Below are 23,645 nucleotides of genomic sequence, written 5' to 3'. Positions count from 1 at the left end.
GTGCGGTCCGCTGGCGTAAACACAGGAGTTTACAGCGCGGGGTTATGTCGGTGAAGGGCGAAGCGGGATGAAAATAAACTTGTGGATTAAAGCCTTTTCCACTTATTCGCAGTTGTCTCACACAACTCTCCCCAAACTTTTAAGCAGTAAACTCTACAACCAGGAGCTCTCAACTCATGCGATCGGCAGTGTGTTGTGGGGTGTGTGGGTGTACACAGAAACAGCTGGACCTGTTATATCTCAAGATGTACAGGTCAGCTGGCCAAACAGGCAGTAAAGAGAAATTCAAAGGAGCTGGTGCATTTTGCCTGTATACAAACGCATACCCACATGCACATACCACAAAAACACATAGTGATGCAGACAACCCCTTGCACATGCACACACACACACACACACCGAGCGCCAACATCCTTTGATCTCGCCTCAAACATCCCGCTCTTGTTCTCTCAAGGAGAAGTGAGGGTCCCTCATTTGCATATACATCTCCTTATTCTGCTCATAACTGCGGATACCTTTCTCCCTTTGAATTTGCAGTAAATAAACTGACAGCCAAAGTTAATTTGCAGTTTTTCCCGCTTTTCCTGATGCTCATCTCAATACATTCCCTCTCCAGAAGTGATTAATAACGTCGTTTTTTTTTTTTCTCAAGCGGTGCCACAGGGATCTGCGGGCTCTGCGAGCTCATTGAGAAACTCAAGTATAAATAAACAGATACAGTCTTATCCAAATACGTTAATATCCTTGCAGTTCTCCTATCACCTTGCAAGGTTTCCTCTCATGCGTTTGCTATATTAAGACACTGATTGGTTATGAAAACTGTTGATTTAGGAAACAGCGCTCCAGTGACCCTATGCAGCATACATGGCTGTTTGTTGCACCGCTCTTGTCAACTAGTCTCTTAATGCAGTGTGTCCACTCATTTTTCTAGAGGATGTCACAGCATGCAGCGTCATCTCCATTCGTCTCATATATCCATGATAATCTTTGTTAATCTCTGTGTAATTGATGCTCCCGCATTGTTCTCCCAGTGTAAAATAAATTGCCGTCACTAATGAAGACTGTCAGTGGAGAGAGTTGGATTCCCTCTCTTAAGCGCAACAAATGCAACAAAAACATCAGCGCCACCCTTGACATTGGAGGGGTATTAGGCGTTGTCAGAAAAGGGAAATTGAGGATGGTTAATGTGATTATGCCGATTTGCACGCCCAATTAAGTCTGGAGAACTTTTTTTTTTACGAAGGGATGTCAACATTTTGCGGACTTTTGACCTTGACGCGAGGCAAGGAACCCTTAAAGCCTCTTACTAAAAATATGAATGCGTCGAGCACTGCCAGGCCTCATGCAGGGACAGAACCACAATGTATGGCTGCCCCATATTCCATTACATGGCCCCAGCATTATACTCCTAAATGGATTAGCGAGCTGGAGTGCACAGCAGTGCTGATAATGTTGCAGCGGCGGCAGCACAATGAACGGTGGATGTCGGAGAAAGCCGAAGAAAAATTCCTGTAATTTCCCCACCCAACTGACAAGGCTAGTTCTTATTCCTTGGGGTAATTCAGAAGAGGGATTTGGGAGGGATGTGTGTCGGATATGCAGCTGATGATGTGCCGTTGGTTTTTGCAATTTTGGTGGTGCTGAAAGTTAGAGATGGTCGCTGGTCATTTGAAGGAACCAGCAGACAGAGGAAATGGTAAAACACCAGCATCATGCTTGCTTTGCCTTGGCCGACTGGACTGGAGCAGCTCACTGTGTCACTCAACACCACTCACAACTGTCAATTCCCAAACCGCTTAAAAAACCCCTCCTGTCCCCCTTCCCATGAGCCCCCAGGCCAGGGCTCCATTCTAGAATTAGAGCCTTTTTAGAAAGCCAACAATGTTAAGTGGTCTGAGGATTCAGAAAGCACAAAAATGCTATGGATTACATAATGTAGTATAGATCTCTCAGGTTTGATCTTGACTGTTTAATAATGTCTTTCTTTTTTTAGTTTAGGTCGATGCTGAAAATAATAACTGAACAGACAGTTTCAATACATGCCGCTAATAAAAGTTGATGTGAACTCCTTGTGCTTCTAATGAATCCAACTAAAGAGTTTATTTGACTCTGTTAAATATTTGCCTGTCTAGATGACAGCATCTTCCACCCACCTCTGCGCTGTTTCTTCCTTGAGCTAGTTATATCGGCCATTCCAAAAGTAAATGTTTCTTTTGATTACTTTCACTGAGGAGCACAAAGGACGTTTTGTCAACATTTGCATGCCATTGAACTGATGAGTGTAAAGGCCGATCTTTTTTCTTGTCTGTGATTTTACTGTCAGTGTTAAAAATAAAATAGTCCACTTTGCAGGACTGAAAAGTAATTGGTCTGGGGTTTTGTCTGGTGCCTCCAGCAATCACCCACTGGCTCTCCTTTAACTGAGCCCACCCTGTCAGCATCATGACCGGGGTGGGAAGTTACTACCAGGCCACCAGCCAAATGCTGATCAGTTTTGGGCTGTTTCTGGCAAGTTAAAGTGCTTAACCAGCTACTTTGGCAAATAACCAGTCCTGGGCCTCATTTCCTGATAACATTCAATCTTACACATTAAGAGTGTTTGCTAAGAGTAATTCTATGAATGTTCTTACCATTTCTGTATGCTTTTCCCAAAGTAACACTTGGCAGGAACACACACCCAGCAACCAAAGATCATCTTAATGTCATTCTTGACGTCACTGTCTTTGGCGCTGAAAGGGTTAATGACGAGATTTTATGATGACAATAAATGTCTGCAAGTCAGCTACATCTTATAAATACATAAAGTAATAAGCAGAAATTCTATAAACAGTATTTGATATCCTTTGAGAAATCACTTGGAGTATTTCATTTATCACAGTGGTGATATTTTTACACCACAGCACAAGTTAGTTTTACACAAAGTTATAAATGTTTAAGGCAGCTTCTCATAATATCATATCAAATAACTGCCACGGGAAATGATACACACAAGCTCTAAACAACTTGTTGCCGTTACCAGCAACAAGTTGTTTAGAGCAGATATCCATATTGCAGGCTAGATATAGATATGAGAGCAGAGGAGAAAGCGGTCACAGTATATGGGCACACATATGTTGCTTACTTGAACAACACGTGTGAAATCCAGTGGTTCGTTCCATGGATATTATTCCAGACTGAACAAGTCAGGCATCCCAGAGCTTAACATGGTTTTCCCCAAAGAGATGGGACCAGTTTGGCTATTTTAGAAGTTGATCAATATCTTTGGATTGTCCAGTAGCAACTCTCATGGACCCCCTCTGCTGTGTCATTTTACATGCTTTAGCAAGTTAAATCATTGCATAAGGACACACTCACAAGTAAAGGTAAACTTTTTAACATAACCTCCCCACCCCTACTTATACATCCAGTATTCCTATTACGCGACTATTGAAAAATATGCAAATCATCATAAAATCTCACTGATTGACCTAAAATTGGTGTTTTAATGTCTTTATATTATTTCTAAGTACAGATTTTTGTTATTTATAATCGATGCATACAAAGTGTGTACAGGACATTGAAAACATATCGTCATGTGAATTTCATGTTTATCCAGTAGTACCCATTACATTAGGAAAAGTCATTAAATATGAAGCAAAAAAAAAGATGTTAATCATTTATTTAGAGACGTTAAACATTGGCTGGGGTCAAATTGACCCCAAACAAAATAGGAGGGTTAAAATACACTTAGCCATCTACAAGCAGCCAGGAGTTATTGTAGGTCTCTGGTCAGTTTCAGTAGGGTCTTTATTTAAGGTGGTTTTTGGAAATGCTTTGTGAGCTTAATAGGCCTTGTCAGATGGATTCTATGATCATCTTAGCCTTAAGAGCCTTTGGGGAAATGGGGCCCTTTTTTATTTGACATATCTGAAATTATGAGCTCTGGCCTGGTCCAATCAAGTTCCTTAAACATTGCCAATCAAATACATTTTGACTGTCTGTTTGAAATCCGCCATGTTCTGCACAACTCCCCTTCATCTAAAAGCTTCCTCACCACTAAAACCCAAGCCACAACCTCCATTGTCTTGCAAGCAAGCACTCCTCACCCACAAACCCTTGTGCCCTATGATCCTTAACTCTGAAAGTGTAGCTCCTTGATTCTATATCTGTCAAAGGTACTAATGAATTTTCTTCCCTGTGACTCTCTGTGGCCTTCTTCTTTCCATCCGTTTGGTGAGCAGGTATGATGAATCATCCTCCGATCCCCATCTCAGAGCTGGCTGAACACACGGAGCTCCTCAAGGCCAATGACAACCTGAAGCTCTCCCAGGAGTATGAGGTGAGCTGGCAAAGTCAGTCGGAGATCAGAGGTTCAAAGGTCATATTTAGGTCGTCAGTATGTCAACTGCTGTCTGATTGTATTCTCATTGGAAGGAGAAAACAATAGTCCCTCCTCTCCCACTGGGACAAGGCTGTTTCTTGGAAAATTGCTTCATTTCACCACTATCTGGTAATACTGTAGCTGATGGCATTGGAGCAATCATGAAATATCAATTGTACTCAGCAGCTTTCCCTCGTCTTCAGATATATAAATGGCCCCAACACGGCAAAGCAAGACAATTGTCGTTTTCAATTTTACAGAATTTCCCTGGGGGCTGGGCGGGCGGGGCACTCCTGAACCCCCAAATGCAATTTCCCCCCCAAATCTTGGCCAAATAAAAAAATCATTCCACGGTAATATGGGCAGTCCTACATCAGGGAACAGCTGATCATTAAAGCTACCTTGAGGCTGGAAGCTGAGAAACAGAGGCTGAAGGATTTTGTTCTGAAAGGAAATCCAAAATGTGACAACTACTTTCATATAAGATTGCTGATAGCACAGAACTGTACTCAGTGGTGGTAGTTTTAAAGCGTAGTTTTAGGTCTTCAATTGACAAATAGAAACACCTCTATTGCCTGGTGAACTTTTCTAGAAATGAAACATCCTCCTTGAAATAATAGACAGTTTCTGTGATCACTGGCTTGAAAGTAAAAGTCACTGACAATTATGACTGAAGTGTGGAGACGTTTGTCAAACAGCATCCGTCCTCTGATTCTCCTCCAGCTCCACGCAGCTCTGGGCTTTTCCTGATTGAGTCCTGGTGTTGTGAGCATCACCGGGTTTTGAAATTAAAGTAGTAATCCACAAACCTTTTATATAAGTAAATGTCCATTTGATACTCTCTTCCATGGATTTGTACTGTACAGTAGTGATTCAACCTGCAGCCAGTTCATGAAAGCTCGAACTCTGAATTTTCTAAACTCCTGTGAGGGTAGGATTGGAAAAATCTGGTGTGTGTGACGTGTTTTATGTTTATGGAAGTAACAGGATGCTGTTTGCAGGATGCAGGTTGTCACTCAGACCTACCAAACAAAAACTGTGTGGCTATGGAGCTAGCTGCAAATACACACATTGCCAGACAAAAGCACTGTGGAGAATTTTGGGAAATGGTGTTTTCTGGTTTCTGATAACAAAATTCTGTTTCTTCACCATCTTTCTATTAAATGGTTAGATGGTGCATTTTTTTTTTTTTTTTTTTTTTTTTTTTTTGCAATTGTTGGATGCTATTTGTGATCATTATATATGGTTAAATCTACCTAAGCCTGCAAAGCTAGGAGGGTTGAAAAATCCTCAAACTATTCCGGATCTAAAGGCCTACTCCTGTCTTAATTAAATCCCTGTCGGGGAAACCGCCTGTTTTGAAATACAGCATGAATGATATTGATAAACTTCAGGTAATGATTTTTATCCCTCAAACTGGATATGCAGGCTAGTTCTCTGTAGAAGTCAGTTGATCTGTTGTTGGGGAAAGCACACTCAGGCATTCAGGCTCCAGCACCGGAGGGGGGGTGAACCGAGCTGTCTGAGCTCTGAGAGCACACGTGTTATAAATGACGCCGGAGTTGATTAGAAATCAGGAGCGCTGAATCAGCTCTCGTTTGCATACAGGCAATATGCACGCCTTGCCAGCCCTAAATCACCGTGCCTGACACCTCGCTGCGCGCCAGGCCAAGGTACGAGGCGGGTACACCGGCGCAGACTGCCATCATCATGCCCGCTGGTGGATGTTGCTGGATAATGACTTCTCAGAGCAATCCAGTATTTCTTGGGTATCTATTATGCATAAATCCACATTCGGGCTGTGTACCAAATCGACAAGCCTCCACGCCACAGCGGTGCAAGGGTATTGAGTCGTTACATTACAAAGAGAGAGAAACGAGCAGAGACGAGGAGAGACGAGAGACACGCTGCCAACGTGGACTCTCCGACCAGAAGTTCTAATTACTTGGCACTGAGAGAGAATTAAACTTCTCGCTTTTCTCTTGCTTTCTCTCTCTCTCTCCCTCTCTCCCTCTCTTTCTCTCTCAGTGTCCCCCTGCCCCCTTGTGCAACCCCGCAGAAAAATAAATGACCAAATTAAATGGGGAAGTGTAATTTTAATTTTGTTATTTTCTTGATGAATGGCTGCTCGTCCGGGCTCCCTGGCTTTCCAAGCGCAGCTCCACGGGGCTTTGACTGATTGGTTTTTAGCCAGGCGGGATGCGAAGGAGGAGCAAAAGGGGAAACGGAGGTCGGGTAGGGGGAGCTGCGTAATGATGAGGAGTCGGCGAGGGTAGAGGAAGCGGGGCGTCAGAACCAGAGAGCGCAGATGGAGAGGAGATAATCACAGACACAAACGGGCATGAAAGAGGCTTGTTTAAGGATCCGCACACATTGTTTCCCGACACCATCACAGCCACTGTGTCTGTCGCACATCTGCTGTCAGCCAATCAGCAGCCAGCAACTTCCATCTCCTGTACGTCCCGCCCTCTTGATGAGAGTGAGAGCTGTCTCTGGATCAGGAGTTAGAAGTTTTTAATTTAATCCGTTCTGCATGTACTGTCGTTGTTTTTTGGGGTTTTGTTTTGTGTTTTTTTTTTTCCAAATTCATGAACTGAACTTTTTTTTTTTCTATAAACGGTGCCAATATACAACATATGAAAAAAGACTGATATTGAGATTAGAATTGAAGCTTGCACTGTTCTGATGTAGACTGCACTTTGAATTTTTTAACTAAGTGAAGAGGCAGGGAAGTGACCCCCAACTCAGGCACGCGCACACACACACACACACACACACACTTACTGAAATGTCCTTGGTCAGCCTCCAGGGAAACTAGTGAAAAAGGAAGAACAGCAGGAGAGTGGGAGAGTGAGAACATCAGAGAGCAGGAGAGAGAATGAGAGAGAGACATGAGGGGGGGGAAAGAGAGAAATATCCACCGAGAAAGAGAGGAAGACAACGACTGAAATACAGAAACAGTGAGAATGAGAAAGCAGAGAGGCAGAGATGGAGAGACAAGGGAAGAGAAGGATATAAAAAAAAAGAGGCATAGACAAAATAAGCGAAAGGGGGAAAAGAGGCAGACAGAGAGGGAAGCTCTATTTAAAGAGGATGCGATCGCTGTGCCGCTGTTGTTTCAGTGTAATGACTGCACACCAACCGTTACATCAGGCACCCAGTTGGACTTCATTTAGCCTGCCTCTCTCTCTCTCCACAATGCACCTCCACCCTAAGGCAAAACCAAAAACATCTCTCAGCTCCCCTCTCCACACCAAGCGAGCGCCGGACGCCTGCGAGCCGACGCCAGATCATAATGGAATACTAAATTACCTCGACAAGGGAATTGAATATTTATCTGGAATTCTCGCATTGCGTGAGACGGACGAATATATCTCTCGCCCCCGCGTCAGGCCTCGCCTCGTTTTCCTCCCCTCGAGGGGGAGAGCCACCTTTATCAATGTTTTTATTCGCCATTATGCGCTCTCAGTGTTAATGATCTTGATAAAGCAGCGTGTGCAGCAGGCATCGGTGTTTAAAGCAGGCGGCGAGCAGATTGTAGGGATACTGTGTCCTGCATTTCATTTGCCTTTGGTGAAATCACCCTCTCTGTCTCCCTCTCCCCCCTTGTGTAGTGATATTCTGGCAGCTGAGGGCCTCTCACAGCTCCTCTAATTTCTTCTTTGTGTGTGTGTGTGTGTGTGTGTGTCCATGGTAGTCTATTGATCCAGGTCAGCAGTTCACCTGGGAGCACTCCAACCTGGAGGTGAATAAGCCCAAAAATCGCTACGCCAACGTCATCGCCTACGACCACTCCCGTGTCATCCTGGCTCCCATCGAGGGTAAGACTCAGCTGTTCTACCACCGTGACGCTAAGACCAGAGCCGTCGTTTCAGAAGTGAGGAGGGTGGATGATGTTCAGGGGTGTGACTTTTTTTTTTTTTTTTTAACATAAAAATCAATCAACAGGTTTGTGTCATTTGCGTCACGTGTGTGTTTATACGGACCCCAGCGAATTCGCTCGATTTCCGCCACAAACGTTCTATATTTAAACTCACATTACAAGAGCACAAAATGAAGCGAAATTCTGAAAATTAAAAACAAGAAAACTACCAATGAAATCACCACAAAATCACTGGGGAAAAAAAAAAGTCAAATAATTACAATCGCCAGAAACCAGAAAATTAGCAAAATAAATGACCAGAAAACTATGTTCATAATTGGCATATTACATATTTAAAATTAAAATTGACGTCAAATTACATATATAATACTTTTTATACAATTTTTAAAACTGATTTTCTTGTCATTTTTTTTTAACTAGTTTCTTGCTCATTTTTAGGGCAATTTTGTGGTAATTTGCTCTTCACCTTTTTCCCATGTTTTTGAAAGAAATAAAGTGAATTTTCTAAGGTTTCAAAAAGTTGTGGTTGTGAAAGGTATCAAGCATTTAAATAGCAAATAGCAAAAATAACGGCAGTAAATGCAAGAAGGATGAGGTGGGTTGGCCAAGTCATGATGGTGGGTTGACTATTCAGTAACTGGATGGTTGTAGGTGGAATAAAGGTAGGTGGAATAAAGTGTGGGGGACATGTCCCCCATATCCCCATGTCCTCTACACCTGTGCCTGCAGCCCTCACAGGGTGGAGGTGGAGTAGGTGGCGTTCAGTCCCCAGCATCCAGTCAGTTTCCAGAACAGGACAGACTTGTTTAGGGGGTGAGCTGAGGACTTGCATCCAGCCGGTTCACAGGAGTGGATTATTTTTGGGGTGAGGTGAGGACTTGTCTCAGCTCATCTCGGGGCCCAGCGTTCAGGCAGTTCTCACCCTCAGTGTGACCCAGGGATTTAACCGAACTGTTTTCACCGACTCATTTGTCTCATCAGATCTGCCCCTTTCCCTGGAACTGCCCACAGACCTGATACTACTGAGAATGTCGGAGTCACAGAAGCAAGCCCGCACTCCTTTCCTTTCTCCGACTCCAAAATCTCAAGGGACATTGTCAGGGGTAGTCACCCTTCACCGCTGACATTGTTGTGGCGTTGCATCACCAGAGGAGCCGCCGACTCCCCTCAACACTGCCAAACTCCCTATTCCACAGTTCTCTCCTTTTGTGTGAGCTAACTGCTCCGACTTGATTTCAGCGTCTCGCAATAGTCAGGCCAATTTTAGGGTGCGACAACACGCGTAACAAAATTATCCCGGGGAAAAAAAAAAAACACAGCGTCCATAAATACATAAATTAATCAAGTCTGAAATTTCTATTTTACAGTGCAGTGATTTTGCCATTAGTCGCAGCAGTAGAACAATTCATGCACGCTGCCATCCTCTGTTCACTTAGCTATGACTAAAGCCAAGGCGCCACAGTCGCATTGTGCAACGTGGGATCCGTTTTAATGACATTTGCCTTCCTTTTTTTCTTTCTTTTCATTCTTTTTCTCCCTTTCTCTCTCTCTCTCTCTCTTCCTCTCTCTTATTCTTTCTCTCCACCCTGTTTGGTGCCTAACTCCTCGCCGCATCTCCCCTCTTAAATTAGCCCAGTCGAGTGTTTCATTGTTTGTCGCTTGAATGAGGAGATGTCAGTCAAAGGGACGTGACTCTCGAGCAGAGAGGCTTGCCGCTGGAGTCTGCCTCAGCCTGGCAGGATGGAAGAAGTTGGTTAAATGAAGATGGGCGACGTTCTGCCTGCATCACCATCAGATACTCTGTGTTAGACAGAGCATAATCACAGATTATCTTGTTTACAATTACAATTTAGGCACTTTGGCTGACACTATTATAGCAAACATGAGTGAGCCAGCAGCAGCTCTTCATCGAGCTTATAGACACTTTTCTTTCTTTCTTTTTCCTTTATTTATTTATCATTCAGTGTGCCAGATCCAACAAATCACAACAAATCAAAAAACAATTGACACATTTTTTCTTTTCATTATACCTCCCCCCTCACCCTTGAAATCGATGATGCTCACAGCATAAAGATATATATTAAAGATATATATTCACACAAAAGGGGGAAAACAGCTATGGTATATTAAAAAAAAAGATATAGAAAAACAAAGAAGCACACCAATGATTCCTCAGGGTTTAGCATTAACATCTGCAAAATGTATATGCTTCATGTTTCTGCTAATCTTGTCCCAAAGCAAGCAGTTGTATTTTGGAACTCCAGTATCATTTTCTTCCCTTTTGTCCAGCCACTGCTTTCCATTCCTCCATGATATGAAAATGATCTTTCAGAGACCTCAAACAGTCTTCACGGCAGTATTCCACCACCCTAATCAAGTCATCTACATTAGTTTTCCTAAAACCAGGAGCTTTTGGAAGTGATCTAAAAGTTTTCCGTAAATGAGTCCCCTGAGAAACGTTTGCTCTCCACCGCCAGTTATCAGTTCTGTGGTTGAGGAATGATGATGAATTCGTTCACCACAGAAGCAGAGCATTATAAAGTGGCCTGCATGATTTGCAAAATAGTTTGTTGCAATGTAAAATGTGGGGAACTTGTCGGAAACAGGCCAAACATTGAAACTAGCTGGTATGGTCCTTTAACTTGCATTTGAAGCTGCACTTTTAGTCATTTACTCAATATGAGCTTACCAAATTTCCAAGAAGTCCTGTTGTTTACCTTTTAAATTTTATCCAAAGGCACATAACTAGAAAGTTATTATATACACACACACACACACACACACATATTTATATATATATCTATATATAGATATATATATGCATCTTAAGCTTATAGACACTTTTACCAATGTGTAAGTAGCGACCTGCCTTGATGTTTAGTGCATAAATGCCTTGTAGCATGCAGTGTGGTTCATTGACGTATAATGACTGAGCAATAGCGCTCACAACTGCTGTATACACCACCCCGACTTGGCATTAAAACATTTTTCCCAACACACACAGCCGGCGGTGCAAACGGGCTCCTTAAGGCTAGATTTAGTGGGAGTGGTGTGTAACAGAGCATGTTGGCGGGCCCAGAGTGATGGTAGAGGAACGCTGGCTCTCGGCTACAGCGGCTGATTTACTCCCGAAGCCGCGTGATCCTCCATCTTCCAGCACACTCAAGCCTCGGTGGTAAATCAGATGGAGCCTGCTACACCGCATCTCCAGCAAGCCAGGGAGAGAGAGAGAGAAAAGGATGTAGTAGTGGCGAGAAAAGCTGTGACAGAGAAGCACTTTGTGTGTGTGTGTGTATCCATACGTAATCCTAATGCTACAATAATCACAGTTTCCCGCAGAAACACAGAGGCAGAATAACAAAATGGGTGAAGGACTGTGATGGTTTGTAGTCATGCTGCACAAAATATCACTTTTAAAAATGTAGTGATTCTTTACATTGGGTGACATAATGTCATGTGCTGTTTCAGTACTTTACGGAATGCAAAATCTGCCCTGTTCTTCTGAATAAATGAGATATTATCTTAGGATTATGAGAAAAGGTCTCATAAAAAAATCATTTTTTTCTGAATGAACAATATAATTTTCTCAGAAATCTTTTTTTTTTTCTTTGTGTGTGTGTGTGTGTGTGTATGAAAAAACAGTGTGTATGATATTATTATGTCCAATATGGTATAGATAATAATAATAAAAAAAATAAATAAATAAAGTAAAAATATAAATTTAAAAAAAGAGAGAGATAATATATATATATTTTTCTCAGAAATCTGACATAATTATCTCATTAATTCAGAAAAACAGGCAGATTTTTTTCTTTATAGAGAAAAATCTCCAAATTTTCAGATAATTATCTTGTTAATTCAGAAAGAACTAAATTTAAAAAATGACAATAATGATAATAATAGTTATTATAATAATAGCTGCTTCAATGCATCCATAGTACTTTCTTTCAGCATGCTCCAGCAACATTCTTGAAACAAACTTGACATGAAACAAGTTAAAATATTTCAATGCAGTTTGGAACTCATTATTAAGTTATTTCCAAGATATGTGTAAAATTGAGAAACTGGGTAATCAGTTCCGAATTCATCTACTGCTGATCAGCAAATGCCACACTGCGTTCAAACAGTGCAAGTGCAAGAAGAGCGGCATGAGGCCAAAAGGCAAAAAGAAAAAAGAGCAAAGTAACACTGACAGAAGCTCGGAAAGAGAAAGATGGGGTGACTGAAGAGCAGCCTTCACGTGATGTCTCATGTTCCCTCTCTCAGATGTTCTCGCTCTGCTCCACATCCAGGTATTACAGGCAGTGACTACATCAATGCCAACTACATTGATGGCTACAGGAAGCAGAACGCTTACATCGCCACCCAGGGGCCCTTGCCGGAGACCTTCGGGGACTTCTGGAGGATGGTGTGGGAGCAGAGAGCAGCCACTGTAGTCATGATGACCAGGCTGGAGGAGAAGTCACGGGTAAGTCCTCCAGTAAATAGGTAATTAGGTGTTTTGGTTTTGGGTAGAAGATGAAACCTGTGAATTTTAGTGATCCCCGTGAACTTCCCTGCAGTGCCACCAGCAGGTCCAAATGGTCAGTACTGCAGTGGAATATCAGCTGTCCAGTGAAAACCATGTATTTCCAGAATGTCAGCTTCTCAGAAACTATTTACAGCTTGACAATTGTGCATTTTTCACTTTTCTAGTCAATCTTGCACACTAATGCATCAAAAGCTACTTTAGCATTGCCTTGAAATTTGGTTACAGCGTTCACGTTGGCTGGAGGATGAAACCTACCTAACCCTAACCCTAACCCTAACCAGCAGCCAGTGAGGCATCAGCATCACGTTACATCCAACACATCCTCCAGTCCATACAACCACACAGGTTGTTTGCTCCAGCCCTCTAATATTAGTCTCCAGTACGACCCAAAGGACTGTTTTCTGAGCAAGCTCGCTAGACATTACAAATTGTTAAGGTTAGGAAAAGGTCATTGTAACAGCAAGGGAATGGTTTGTTGTAATGGTTACGATTAGGAAAAGGTCATGGTTAAGGTTACAAAATGTTAGCTGGCATTAGCGACCTGAGGACAAACAACGCTCTAGCAGTTGAACTTGGGTCGGCTGAGTGAAAGTTGTGATGGTTGATCCCACCACCACCTCACCAGCCGCCTTTTGCAGCTTTTGTTGCTCCTTAATTACTACACCAAAGCCTCATTATTCACAGGACGGCTAGACCACTTAACTTCAGAGCGTAGCTATAGATGGGTTTTTGCTGGAGGACATTCTCATGAAATGACACCAAGCATTTTGGATTGAAACTTGTACTTGGCTGTAAAAGAAGTTGTATATGATGCTGAGCTCAGTGTGGTGTCTTTTGGTTTTGAAGCCCACATCGAGCAAACTCGTACACAAAATGAATTTCTCCTGGCTTTCATATATACCTCAAACCAAATCATCAGAAATCAAAACTGTGCCTTCCGCAAGGCAAAGCACAGGCGCCAACTGAAAACGACGGAGCTTTATGTTCTCTCCTTGATTTCCCAGTCGGACTCCTGAAGCTCACTCCTAGCGGTAATCAGATGTAATTTTCTCGAGATGGACTGCTTTCAGAGAAGCTTAGAAATTGGAGAGGGATCGTGAAAGCAGCAGAGGACGCCGTTAAAATCTAAGACGGTCTACATCGGATGCATTAGGCTGCGCATCCCCCTGGGAATCTCTTCACGGCGCTGGTTCCCTTCTCATCCTTATTTTCAATGGAGAGGACAAGCAATCGCGTGTTCCCAAAAAGCACCGAGAGCTTAGCAGGTGCTTAGCGCTCAGAGTGAGCACAGAGCAGGAAACTAAAATCCAGGTTTTCAGTTCAGTCATACTGCAGATCCCACGACCAGTGCCTCCCACAGGCATCTGTTTAGCACTGGCAACTGGTGGACACTTAGTGCTCAGTTGGCATGTTGAGGTAAGGAAGAAGGAGACGTCAGCGCACGTTCACACCGCTCAGCTTTTTCCAACCTGGAAGCTATTAAAAGTCAAAAACAGAAATTGTGCAGAAAGTGTCCGCTTTGGCAGGGTGCTTTGTCTGAATTTCTATTCAGGCAAAACAGAACACTTTCTCAAATTAATAGCTGTTGCTTTTTTCAAACGCGTGTTTGTGATGTCTGCCTGATTATAGAAGTGCGGCTTACAATTTATGACAAGTATCAGAATGAAAATGAAGAAAAAAAAGTTTTGTTAGAAAAGTTGCTCGTTTCTGTTGGTGTGATCATGAAGCGTCAGGATGGGTGACATCAGCTGGGTTGTGGGTGTTTCTGCTCGTGTTTGACAGTTGGACATCAGCACTGCCTGCTGATGGTGGCAGCTAGTCATTATGTAAATAAAGTGCAAACATTTTTTTTTTTTGCAAATTATGAGCTCTACATGCAGTTGAAGCACCGTTATCGCCAAAAAGTGGCAGATTAGCCTGAGTGCACCCTTCAGATGGATCAACAGACTGAATATTCACCGCTCTCAGGGAGTGGACTTCGAAATGTCAAAACCAAACCTGTGTCAACATCAGGCTCGCTTACCTCAGGTGTCTTCGCTAATCTTTTTTCCCCTCCCTCTGTCCCTTTTCACTTGTTTACCTATCTCCCATCCCGACATGTGCGTTCCACTCCTGTCAAACGTGATCACGATTAGCGGGCGGTAGACACTGAGTGTCAGTGCAGGCAGGAGAGGGAGAGAGGGAGCGTTAGAGCGACGCGTCTCCCTCACTAGCTGTCACATCTCATCAGAGGCCCGCCGGCGCGTCACACCTCATATTGAATGAATCTTCATTAGAGGGGCTGACAGGGGAGGGCTGAGGGGAAGCAGGGCGTTGTAGCTGCAGACATACTCTGCTGCTGCCGCTTTGCTGGAAGGGAAACAGCTGAAGAGTTTCATTCCAGAATGAGATATCATTCTACCATTTGTCCAAAAAAAAAAAGAAGGAAAAAAAGTGACACCTTACAATGAAAACAGTCTTTTACAGCATGGATGCTATGTATATCTTGATTGATACTCAGTGATGAGTTTGAGGTATTTCCCATCCTGACATGTGCGCTCCACTACTGCTTCAGTGTAAAAACAACTGTGGAAAAAGTGTTCAAATTCTTTAATTAAGTAAAAGTTGTGACACCATAATAATTTAAAAAAAAAAATAGGATTAACCCTATAAAGCCATTCGTATCATATATGATACACATTTTCAATTCCATTTTTCGTTTCCAGTTTAATCAATACTTGACCAAAATATTGTTGTATACCTTTGAACACTTCCCCTGTTCACCCTGGACCATACCATTGGCACTTCAAGTACATATCATATGTCATACACCAGAAAGGTCGTGTAATAACATATTTTTTGATTTTTTATATATATATATATATTGTTATAGGACTAAATAAAGGGTTCAGTTTCAAAAAATTGGAATTTTCTGCCAATTCTTTCATAATTCAGGCTTTATAGGGTTAACAGGAAAAGTACAAGTCCTGTATTCAAAATTGTTCTTATATTAGCAATAAAAGTAATACATTGAGAAGAATGGTTCTTTCTGTGCGCTAAATTTATTGATGCATGAATCTTAGTATTTTAGTATTTTAATGTTGTAGATATAGAGGTGACCAGCGAATTTGATGCCTCATGCCTTGCCTTATTCTAATCTAAGCTAAACCATGCTACCTGACGAGTAACTGTAGTCATCAGATGTGTTGAAGTAAAAAGTGCAATACCTCTTTCTCAAATGTAGTGCTGTAGCAGTATGCAAAACACAAAATGGACATATTCAGTACTTAACTTTGGTAGTGTTGGGTTGTCTGCCTCTTCATTAGTTGCTCTGTGCTCCCCAGAGCTGCCCATCCACAACACTGTATTTGCGACTCTTCATTCACGTCCACGGCAAAACAGCTCCCAGAATAACACTTTTAGCACATAAACCAGCAGGAGCAAAGTGATTTATGCCAATATGAAAAACAACAAGTCCTGGTGCCCATTTTTGTGTAATTACACTTACTTGTGAAGGTGTTATCAGGTTGTTATTTCTGGCGCAAGGTTACCATGTGAATTTTCCTGCACTCGGTAACTATTTGGATCTACTTTCCAATTCAAATAGGAAAATAACAATAAAAGAACCTTTTAATTACCTCAAAAATGGGTACTTGCTGCTTTTTATACTGGAATAAACCTCTTTGTTTGTGTTCATTTATGCACCAAAAGTGTTATTTTGGGAGCTGTTTTGCCCCACTACAGAGGTGAATGGAGAGATAGAAATACAGTTTTGTGGATTAGCAGACCAAGAGAGCTCTCACCAACTAATGAGGATATTTCTCCACCATGTGGACTCAAATAATACCCAAGTAACTGTGCAACCCAGCACACGACCACAGTTCCATTTTCTTAACTTTTGCTTTAAGTACAGCACTTGAGTAAATGTATACTTGGTTACTTCCCACCTCTGCTTAGAACTGGATGTATTTTCTAAGTAATCCACAAGGCAGGGGTTGCCATGACAATCTAGTTACCTCTGTTCAAAGTGTACCATACCTGCAGTGTTGGCTCTTAGATGTGAAGTAGAGTGAAGCTACCCCGATGTTTTCTGTCAACACCGCCCGGTGTTTCAATCCACAGGGGGGCTGGTGTAAGAAATGTAATGTTTGCATGTGTCTGTGTGTGCGCTTTCAAGCGTACGCATGTGAGTGCCTGTATTTCTGGGAGTGTGAGACTGAGAATGAGTGTGGCAAACATATTTGGCGTATTCATGCCTGCATGGATATGTGCTTCATCTTGTTCATCAGTGCAGCCAGTGCTTGAATATGTTTCCATGTTGCTGTCCACCTTGTAGCATGTGTTAAATATAGGCTGATCACTGAACTCTCTCTTTCTCTCTCTCTCTCTCTCTCTCTCTCTCTCTCTCTCTCTCTCTCTCTCACAGATTAAGTGTGATCAGTACTGGCCCAGTCGTGGCACCGAGACATACGGTATGACCCAGGTGACCCTACTGGACACTATAGAGCTGGCCACATTCTGTGTCCGTACCTTCTCCCTGCACAAGGTAGGATGATCATACACACACACACACACACACACACACACACACACTCACACACACACTCACACACAAGCATGGATATGCACATACCTCGTAAATTACAGTTCTTGACATCCAGGTATGACATAGATACACATACCTTGGAATTTCGAATTAATAGAATTGGTATTAGTATTATTATCATCATTGTCATTATTTTCAATACATTGTGAAATTTCCCCACCGTGGGACCAATAAAGGAATATCTTATCTTATCTTATCTTATCTTATTTATAGACAACATGGATAGAAAGCACAAGCATACACCAGGGTTTCCTTTAGAAAGATTTTTGCAGCTAACATGGCAGGTATGATTTTAGGATTCCACACAAGCTGAGCATTTACACATATTTTAAATAGGCTGGAATATATTCAAATAGCAGCAAACTATACAAAGCAAATCCAGCTGATCCAACAAAAATTAACTTCCTTAACAAATGAGTCAACAGCAATGAGACTTCATTTCTTGTGGGCCTTTAGGCTGTCAGCCATCTGGTGCAGGAGTCAGTTTTGTAATTGATATTTAAATACATTTACCAGCCAGGAGCTGCAGTATATGCATGACACCTTAAAGTTCAACAACGAGTGAGAATATCACATTGTGGGTATCATGCAAAATGTAACTTTTCCATTTGTATTTCTCACTTTACTGGGTCATTCAAGTGCACTCTACCCAAAAACATTTCTGACTGCGTTTGAAGGCAAACAAGTGCAGAAACAAAATCTAAGATGAGCTAAATATTGGACATTCCGACCCACAGCGCAGTCATTTGGCTTCAGAACACTTGGATTATGCCGTTAGGAGCAATTTTACAGTCATTTTAAGATCATTTACTTCAGCTATTGATTTATTTATTTGTCATACTTTAAACCAGACATTTTGGCCAACACCATTTGTATTCGGCGGACAGCTACGCATTTTGCCAGCCAGAAAACAGCATGTAGCCGCTCATGGAAACAGCAGATCCAGTTACCCAGTGAGCCTTGCACAGCACAGTCCACAATGAAGTCCTCACAGGCGGAAGCAGAATGTTTTTACTCTGTTCTCCAGGCAGTATATACGAACCTGTCTGTTTATTTCTCAAGGTTAAGTCTGAGATTAGTGCGTGAAGAGAGTGAGGTGGCATACCACTGCAGAAAATAAGGCTTGGCTCACTATCTTACCCAGAGCTGCTCACAAGGAGTGAGCAGGCTGGGGGTTCAAATCCTTGCTCAATAACCATACAGGACATGTGGCTGTGGATAGACACACTTTGGATCAAATCTGTGACCCTTTAGTTTACTGAAACCACAGACATGACATTTCTTTTTTTATTATTTTAGCATTCCATTTCTTTTTTAAAATAAAAGCCTGATCCTGGATGGCGTGGTAAACACAGAAAGATAATGGCTCTATCATGACTCTTTAAAAAAAAAAAAACATAGGTTCCACCAACTAATTTTAAAAAAGAACCTTTTTTGTGTATGTGAAACTTCTTTGGAGAACCATTTAAGAAATGTCCCTTTAAACAATCATCTCCTGTAAGGATTTTGCAGAATCAGAAGTGGTTCTCTTACACTCTCTACACTCACCATGACAAAGAACAGATTTAGGTTCCAGTTAGCACCTTTATTTTTCCACAAAGAAATGAGATTTGACTGCTAGCTCCATGTACCTTTTCCCCTCTATCTTCTTTAAAGACCCAAAGAACTGTTTTCATTGCTGTTTGAGACACCTTTGAACCACTTTGGAAAAGGTTTTTTTTTTTAAAAGACCCATAATCTGAAAGGTTCTTTGTGGAACCAAAAAAAGGTTCTCCTTTAGGATCACTCTAGCGAACAATTTTCAAATCCAGGTGGGCAGCTTTATTTTTTAGTTTAGTTGAAGTCAGCTTTAGTCCTTGGGTGTGATTGCAGCATGGGAGCAGGGCCTAGGTTGGGGCTGTTGGCAGTGGTGCGGCTGGCTGGAGGCAGAGCCTGGTCTTGGTCTTGGTCTTGGTCTTGGTCTTGGTCTTGGTCGCGGCCTTGAGGAAACCGTCTGCCCTCATGCTGACTCTCTCTCCGGCCTCACCTCTGTCTGTCTCCGCCAAGCTTTCTCTGTCTCACTCTGCTAATTTTCAGTTTGAGTCACTTTATTGGCATGATTGTTAAACAAAAACAATCACTCTGAGTCAGAAAAGAAAATTTCAGAACACACACAATTGTACATCTTAAAACTATTGATTTGTGAAATAAATTAGGGATGTACAACAATTTTGGAAGCTGATTCTAATTAGTGATTATGTAGCGCTGTGATCAGCTGGTCACTGAATTGAAATGATTGCCTCTCTACTAACAGCGGCATGTAAGAGAAAACTCCTCACAACTCCTCAAGCATTAACAGCACAATGTCAGTATAGCCCATGTATTTATGGCTGCCATAATATTTCTAGTCTAACCATGTTTAAATAAATGGTAGCATCTAACCAAACAGAATTATTTCATGTGGGTACACATGAAACACATCTCATTGAGGAAGAATAAGCTATGTCTTCTCTCCATTAAATTAAACTGCCTTTAATCATACAGGCTATGAAATTCATCAGAAATAGTGGCTGAAAATAGTAAATGAAAGAAATAATCAAACACTCTCAACATTCAGAATGCTTCACAAAGGAAATGAAATGACCAAAGCTCTCTCTGTGCCGTGCTCCTGGCAATTCTGAAATTAAAACAGCAAGGCCACTTAAACAATGAATGGGCCTGCTCTCGAATAAAAAAATAAAAACTATTGCCATCAAGTGGCACATGAGCCTAAGTAATGAATCTAGGTATAAAATGTAACTGGGTTGTAGAAACAGTATTTACTTCTTTATATTCATTGGGAATTGTAATTGTTTACAGATTACTTTAACAACGTAATAAGTAATGTTACTATTTTGATTGCTTCATCAAAGTAACTTATTATGTTTGATTACTTTTTGATGACTTTTCCAGCAAATCTTTCAAACCAGGAAAAGCTGAACAGTCCTACATATTTAAACCAAGCAAAGCTGAGAACAGCACTCAGGGCCTTTTGCTCTCAGTCTTTTATTAAAAGTTCCTCATTATATCATGAATTTAAATTGCAACGTTTTGATTATAAAGCAAAACCAAAGATCTAGATTTTCTCACTTCTATTTATTGTTTTTCTGGTGGTCACGTGTTCTATTAGTAATCCCTATATTTTTGTCAGCACTTCAATGCAGCATCTGTCTGGTGCTGTTGTATGGTGCTGCTAGTGAGCCAGAGTTGAAAGCAGTTCTTAGCTAGCAAACGCTCTATGTTTTCATTGAAATTGCCAGAAATGACTTACCAGTGTGTTCCCCCAAAGGTTTTACTGACCTGCATTGTCTAGAAATCTGCAAAAGTAAGGAATGTCTGCACTGCAAAAATATGACTGGCAACAGAATGAATATTGTTATCTGCATATTTGCTGTTTGCGTAAATATTCATATGGAACCCCTTTGAAATCACCAACATTATCTCTCTTCTTCCTCTTTCCCCCACATCTGAGATGACTGATTTATTCAAATAGTGCAAAGTGTTTCAACCTGAATGAAATGGCAGATGGGTGGGGTTTACCACATCACGGTGGTCCAGATACTCTCTGGTTAGTCGCCAGTTGCAGAAAATTCAACTAAATTGACTTTGACACACCCTGGTGATTATCTAAACCTTCTGGTGCCCATTGTATTGTCTCTGGTGACAAACCCCACCCATCTGGTACCTGAGCAGGCCAAAACATAGCAGGGATATTATCTGCAAATCCTAAGGTGTGGCTGTTGCTAGTTCCTTTTGCTTATGCCTTCTTTTTTGCCTCTGTATGTCTGTCTCTTTTTCTGTTTGTGTCTGTCTATCGCTGCCGTTCACTCTCGGCAGTCAGAACGTCACAAATCCTTCCATCCGCCCATGAATACACCAGGGTTTAGCTCTGAACAGGTGGAAGGTAGACAGAAGGGAGACGGTTTACTTAGGCTTCTCTCTCTCTCTCTCTCTCTCTCTCCTCTCTCTCTCTCTCATTCATTATTATACCACACGTTCCCTTCAATTCATGCCACTCCTTTTTCCCTGCATTAGTCCTTTGTTCTCCTGTCCTTTCTTAATACCCTCCCTCCTTCGCCAGGGCGAAAAATAAACTTAAGCCATCAGCCAAATGCTGCTAAGTTTTAGCTCTGGCTGGGAAGTTGGTGAGTGGTCCCACTTTTCTGGTCTTTGTAGAAAAAGCGCTGCCTCAACTGCATTTTGCACTGATAATGAAAAGTGGGTCATGCATCACACACTCAGTGTCTATACTGTCTAGCTGCAGCAGCTTCCACTATCAGAAAACAGGACTTATGTCCAGCTCTCAAACACTTAGCACAAACTCCCACAACAAAGCCTGACTCCTGATGTTTGGAGCCACTTGTCTGCTGCTGCAGTTTCTGACAGCAACCAGAATGAAAATGGAGACACCATTTTCAGTCTGCTGCTGCTAAACACATTCTAAATATGAATAAATATATATAAAGAATATATATAAAGAAACACATGTATGTAGATTAATAAATAGACATGCCAGTGTGGCTGTGATCCAATCAACTCAGGACCACAACCAATCAATCTGTGATCCAAAAACCCCTGGGAGCCAACTTTGGGATCAGTGGCCCAGAAGGAAAGGGGTGGCATGCAAAAAAAAAAAAAAAAAAAAAACACTCCACAATTACAGTAGTAGGATTTCCAAAACCGAACCTCATAGCAAGTCAGAACCAGGCCTTGTTGGGGGTTCTTGGTGTTGCTGAACACACCAGTCTTGGTCCCATGGTTCTGGTTCCAGCCCATGGGCCAGTTCTTACTCTTTGCTGCTGTCCAATTGACTCAGAACCATATTCAGTTGACTCTGTACCTCTAAAAGCCCCATGGGACCTTTGAGGTCAGTGGCCCAAAGTTAAAGGGGTTGAATGGTGGGACAAACAAACACACAGCTCTCTCTTATAGTAGTAGAACACAGGACATAGGGCATATATTTATATAAAGGGCAAATCCTGATAATGTCATTTAATTCTCAGGTTTTAGGTTTTTTCTAGGCTACAGAATCCAACTTTACTGCAGTTTGTTGGAATTTGAGGGAATTCTTCCTCAGGGAAGTGGAAGTTTTAGAGCAGTGTCCTAAAATGTACACCGTCATTGTTTATTTCTCCAAATAAACAAACAAAACAAGGTTTTCTCAAGAGTAAAGTGCTCTGCTCTGCCTAAAAAGGTGCCCTGTGCAGCACCTTCCCATAGCTCTTTCTTTCTGTCTTTCTTTCTTGACTTCCTTCCACCTCGTGGCCCCTTCGCTCTTGCCAATTTCCCTGTGGTTACGTTCTCCATTTTCCTTAAGAGCACTGTCAGCCATGCACATAGTGTAAAAACCCTGCCCCCTCTTCTCTGCGATTGGTTGGCTCCCAATAAATCAAAAAAGTCAGCGTCATATGGGCTGCTCTAAAACGTTTCAGTTCTGGAAAGCTCCAAGGTCTGGGTATAAAGAAACCAGCTGTCGTTTTCCATCCACCTTGCAGCCACTTCCTTTTGACTGGATATAATTGACAAAAGCTATGAGTTCACCAAAAATGGCGGTGCAAACATGCCCTCAGTCTACTCCAGCAGCCATTTTGGCAGGTAACCAACCAGCACCTGGAGGACCTGGTTTCATTTAAAATCCTGTGTGGCTGGTTAAAGAGCAGCAGCTTAATTGAGACATACAAGACACCGCAGCCATCGAACAAAAAATATTAATATCCACTGACTCCATGCAGTCTCCAACACAAACACACACACACACACACATTGAGCCTGTCCCCCTCCCACCCATACATTGCCACTTCACCTTGTCCAGCTCTGTCTGTCCTCCATCCATCATGTGTTTATGTGCGTCTGCCAAAGTCGAGCACTTAGCTAAAGTGAGCGGAAGAGAAAAGCATACATACATACATAATTGGCTGACTGCTCCCTGACTTTCTGTTACACACACACACACACACACACACACACACACACACAGAACACACTGAAGTACACATGCCGAGAAAAAAGAGAAATAGCATGAGAACATACACCAAAGACAGTTCACTTTATTTCTTTTTAATTTGGACATTTTTGCAGGTCGGAGTTTTTTTTTGTTTGTTTTTTTTTTGATGATTTTCTTGTTTTTATTTATTTATTTTGAGACATGTTGCGGTCATTTAATGGTATAAATAGCTGTCTTGTTCATTTATTTATTTATTTGTTTGTTTGTTTATTTATTTATAGTTTTTTTTTTTTTTTCCAATTTTCCTAGTCATGTTTTATTAAT

General features: G+C 41.8%; 1 protein-coding gene across 1 annotated transcript in view; it reads left to right on the top strand.

The window, feature by feature from the left end:
• Positions 1–23,645, top strand: part of ptprsa (protein tyrosine phosphatase receptor type Sa) — a 193,590-nt gene that overhangs the window by 144,246 nt on the left and 25,699 nt on the right. Inside the window, exons 26-29 of the mRNA XM_030049640.1 lie at positions 4,221–4,318; positions 8,058–8,181; positions 12,536–12,711; positions 17,180–17,299. Of these exons, the coding sequence (XP_029905500.1) occupies positions 4,221–4,318; positions 8,058–8,181; positions 12,536–12,711; positions 17,180–17,299 (518 nt within the window). The remainder of the gene's footprint in view (positions 1–4,220; positions 4,319–8,057; positions 8,182–12,535; positions 12,712–17,179; positions 17,300–23,645) is intronic.

This window comes from Myripristis murdjan, chromosome 4 (assembly GCF_902150065.1).
Source record: "Myripristis murdjan chromosome 4, fMyrMur1.1, whole genome shotgun sequence".
Lineage (NCBI taxonomy): Eukaryota > Metazoa > Chordata > Actinopteri > Holocentriformes > Holocentridae > Myripristis > Myripristis murdjan.
The sequence above is the reverse complement of the archived record's forward strand: the minus strand, read 5'-3'. Positions and strand labels throughout refer to the sequence as shown.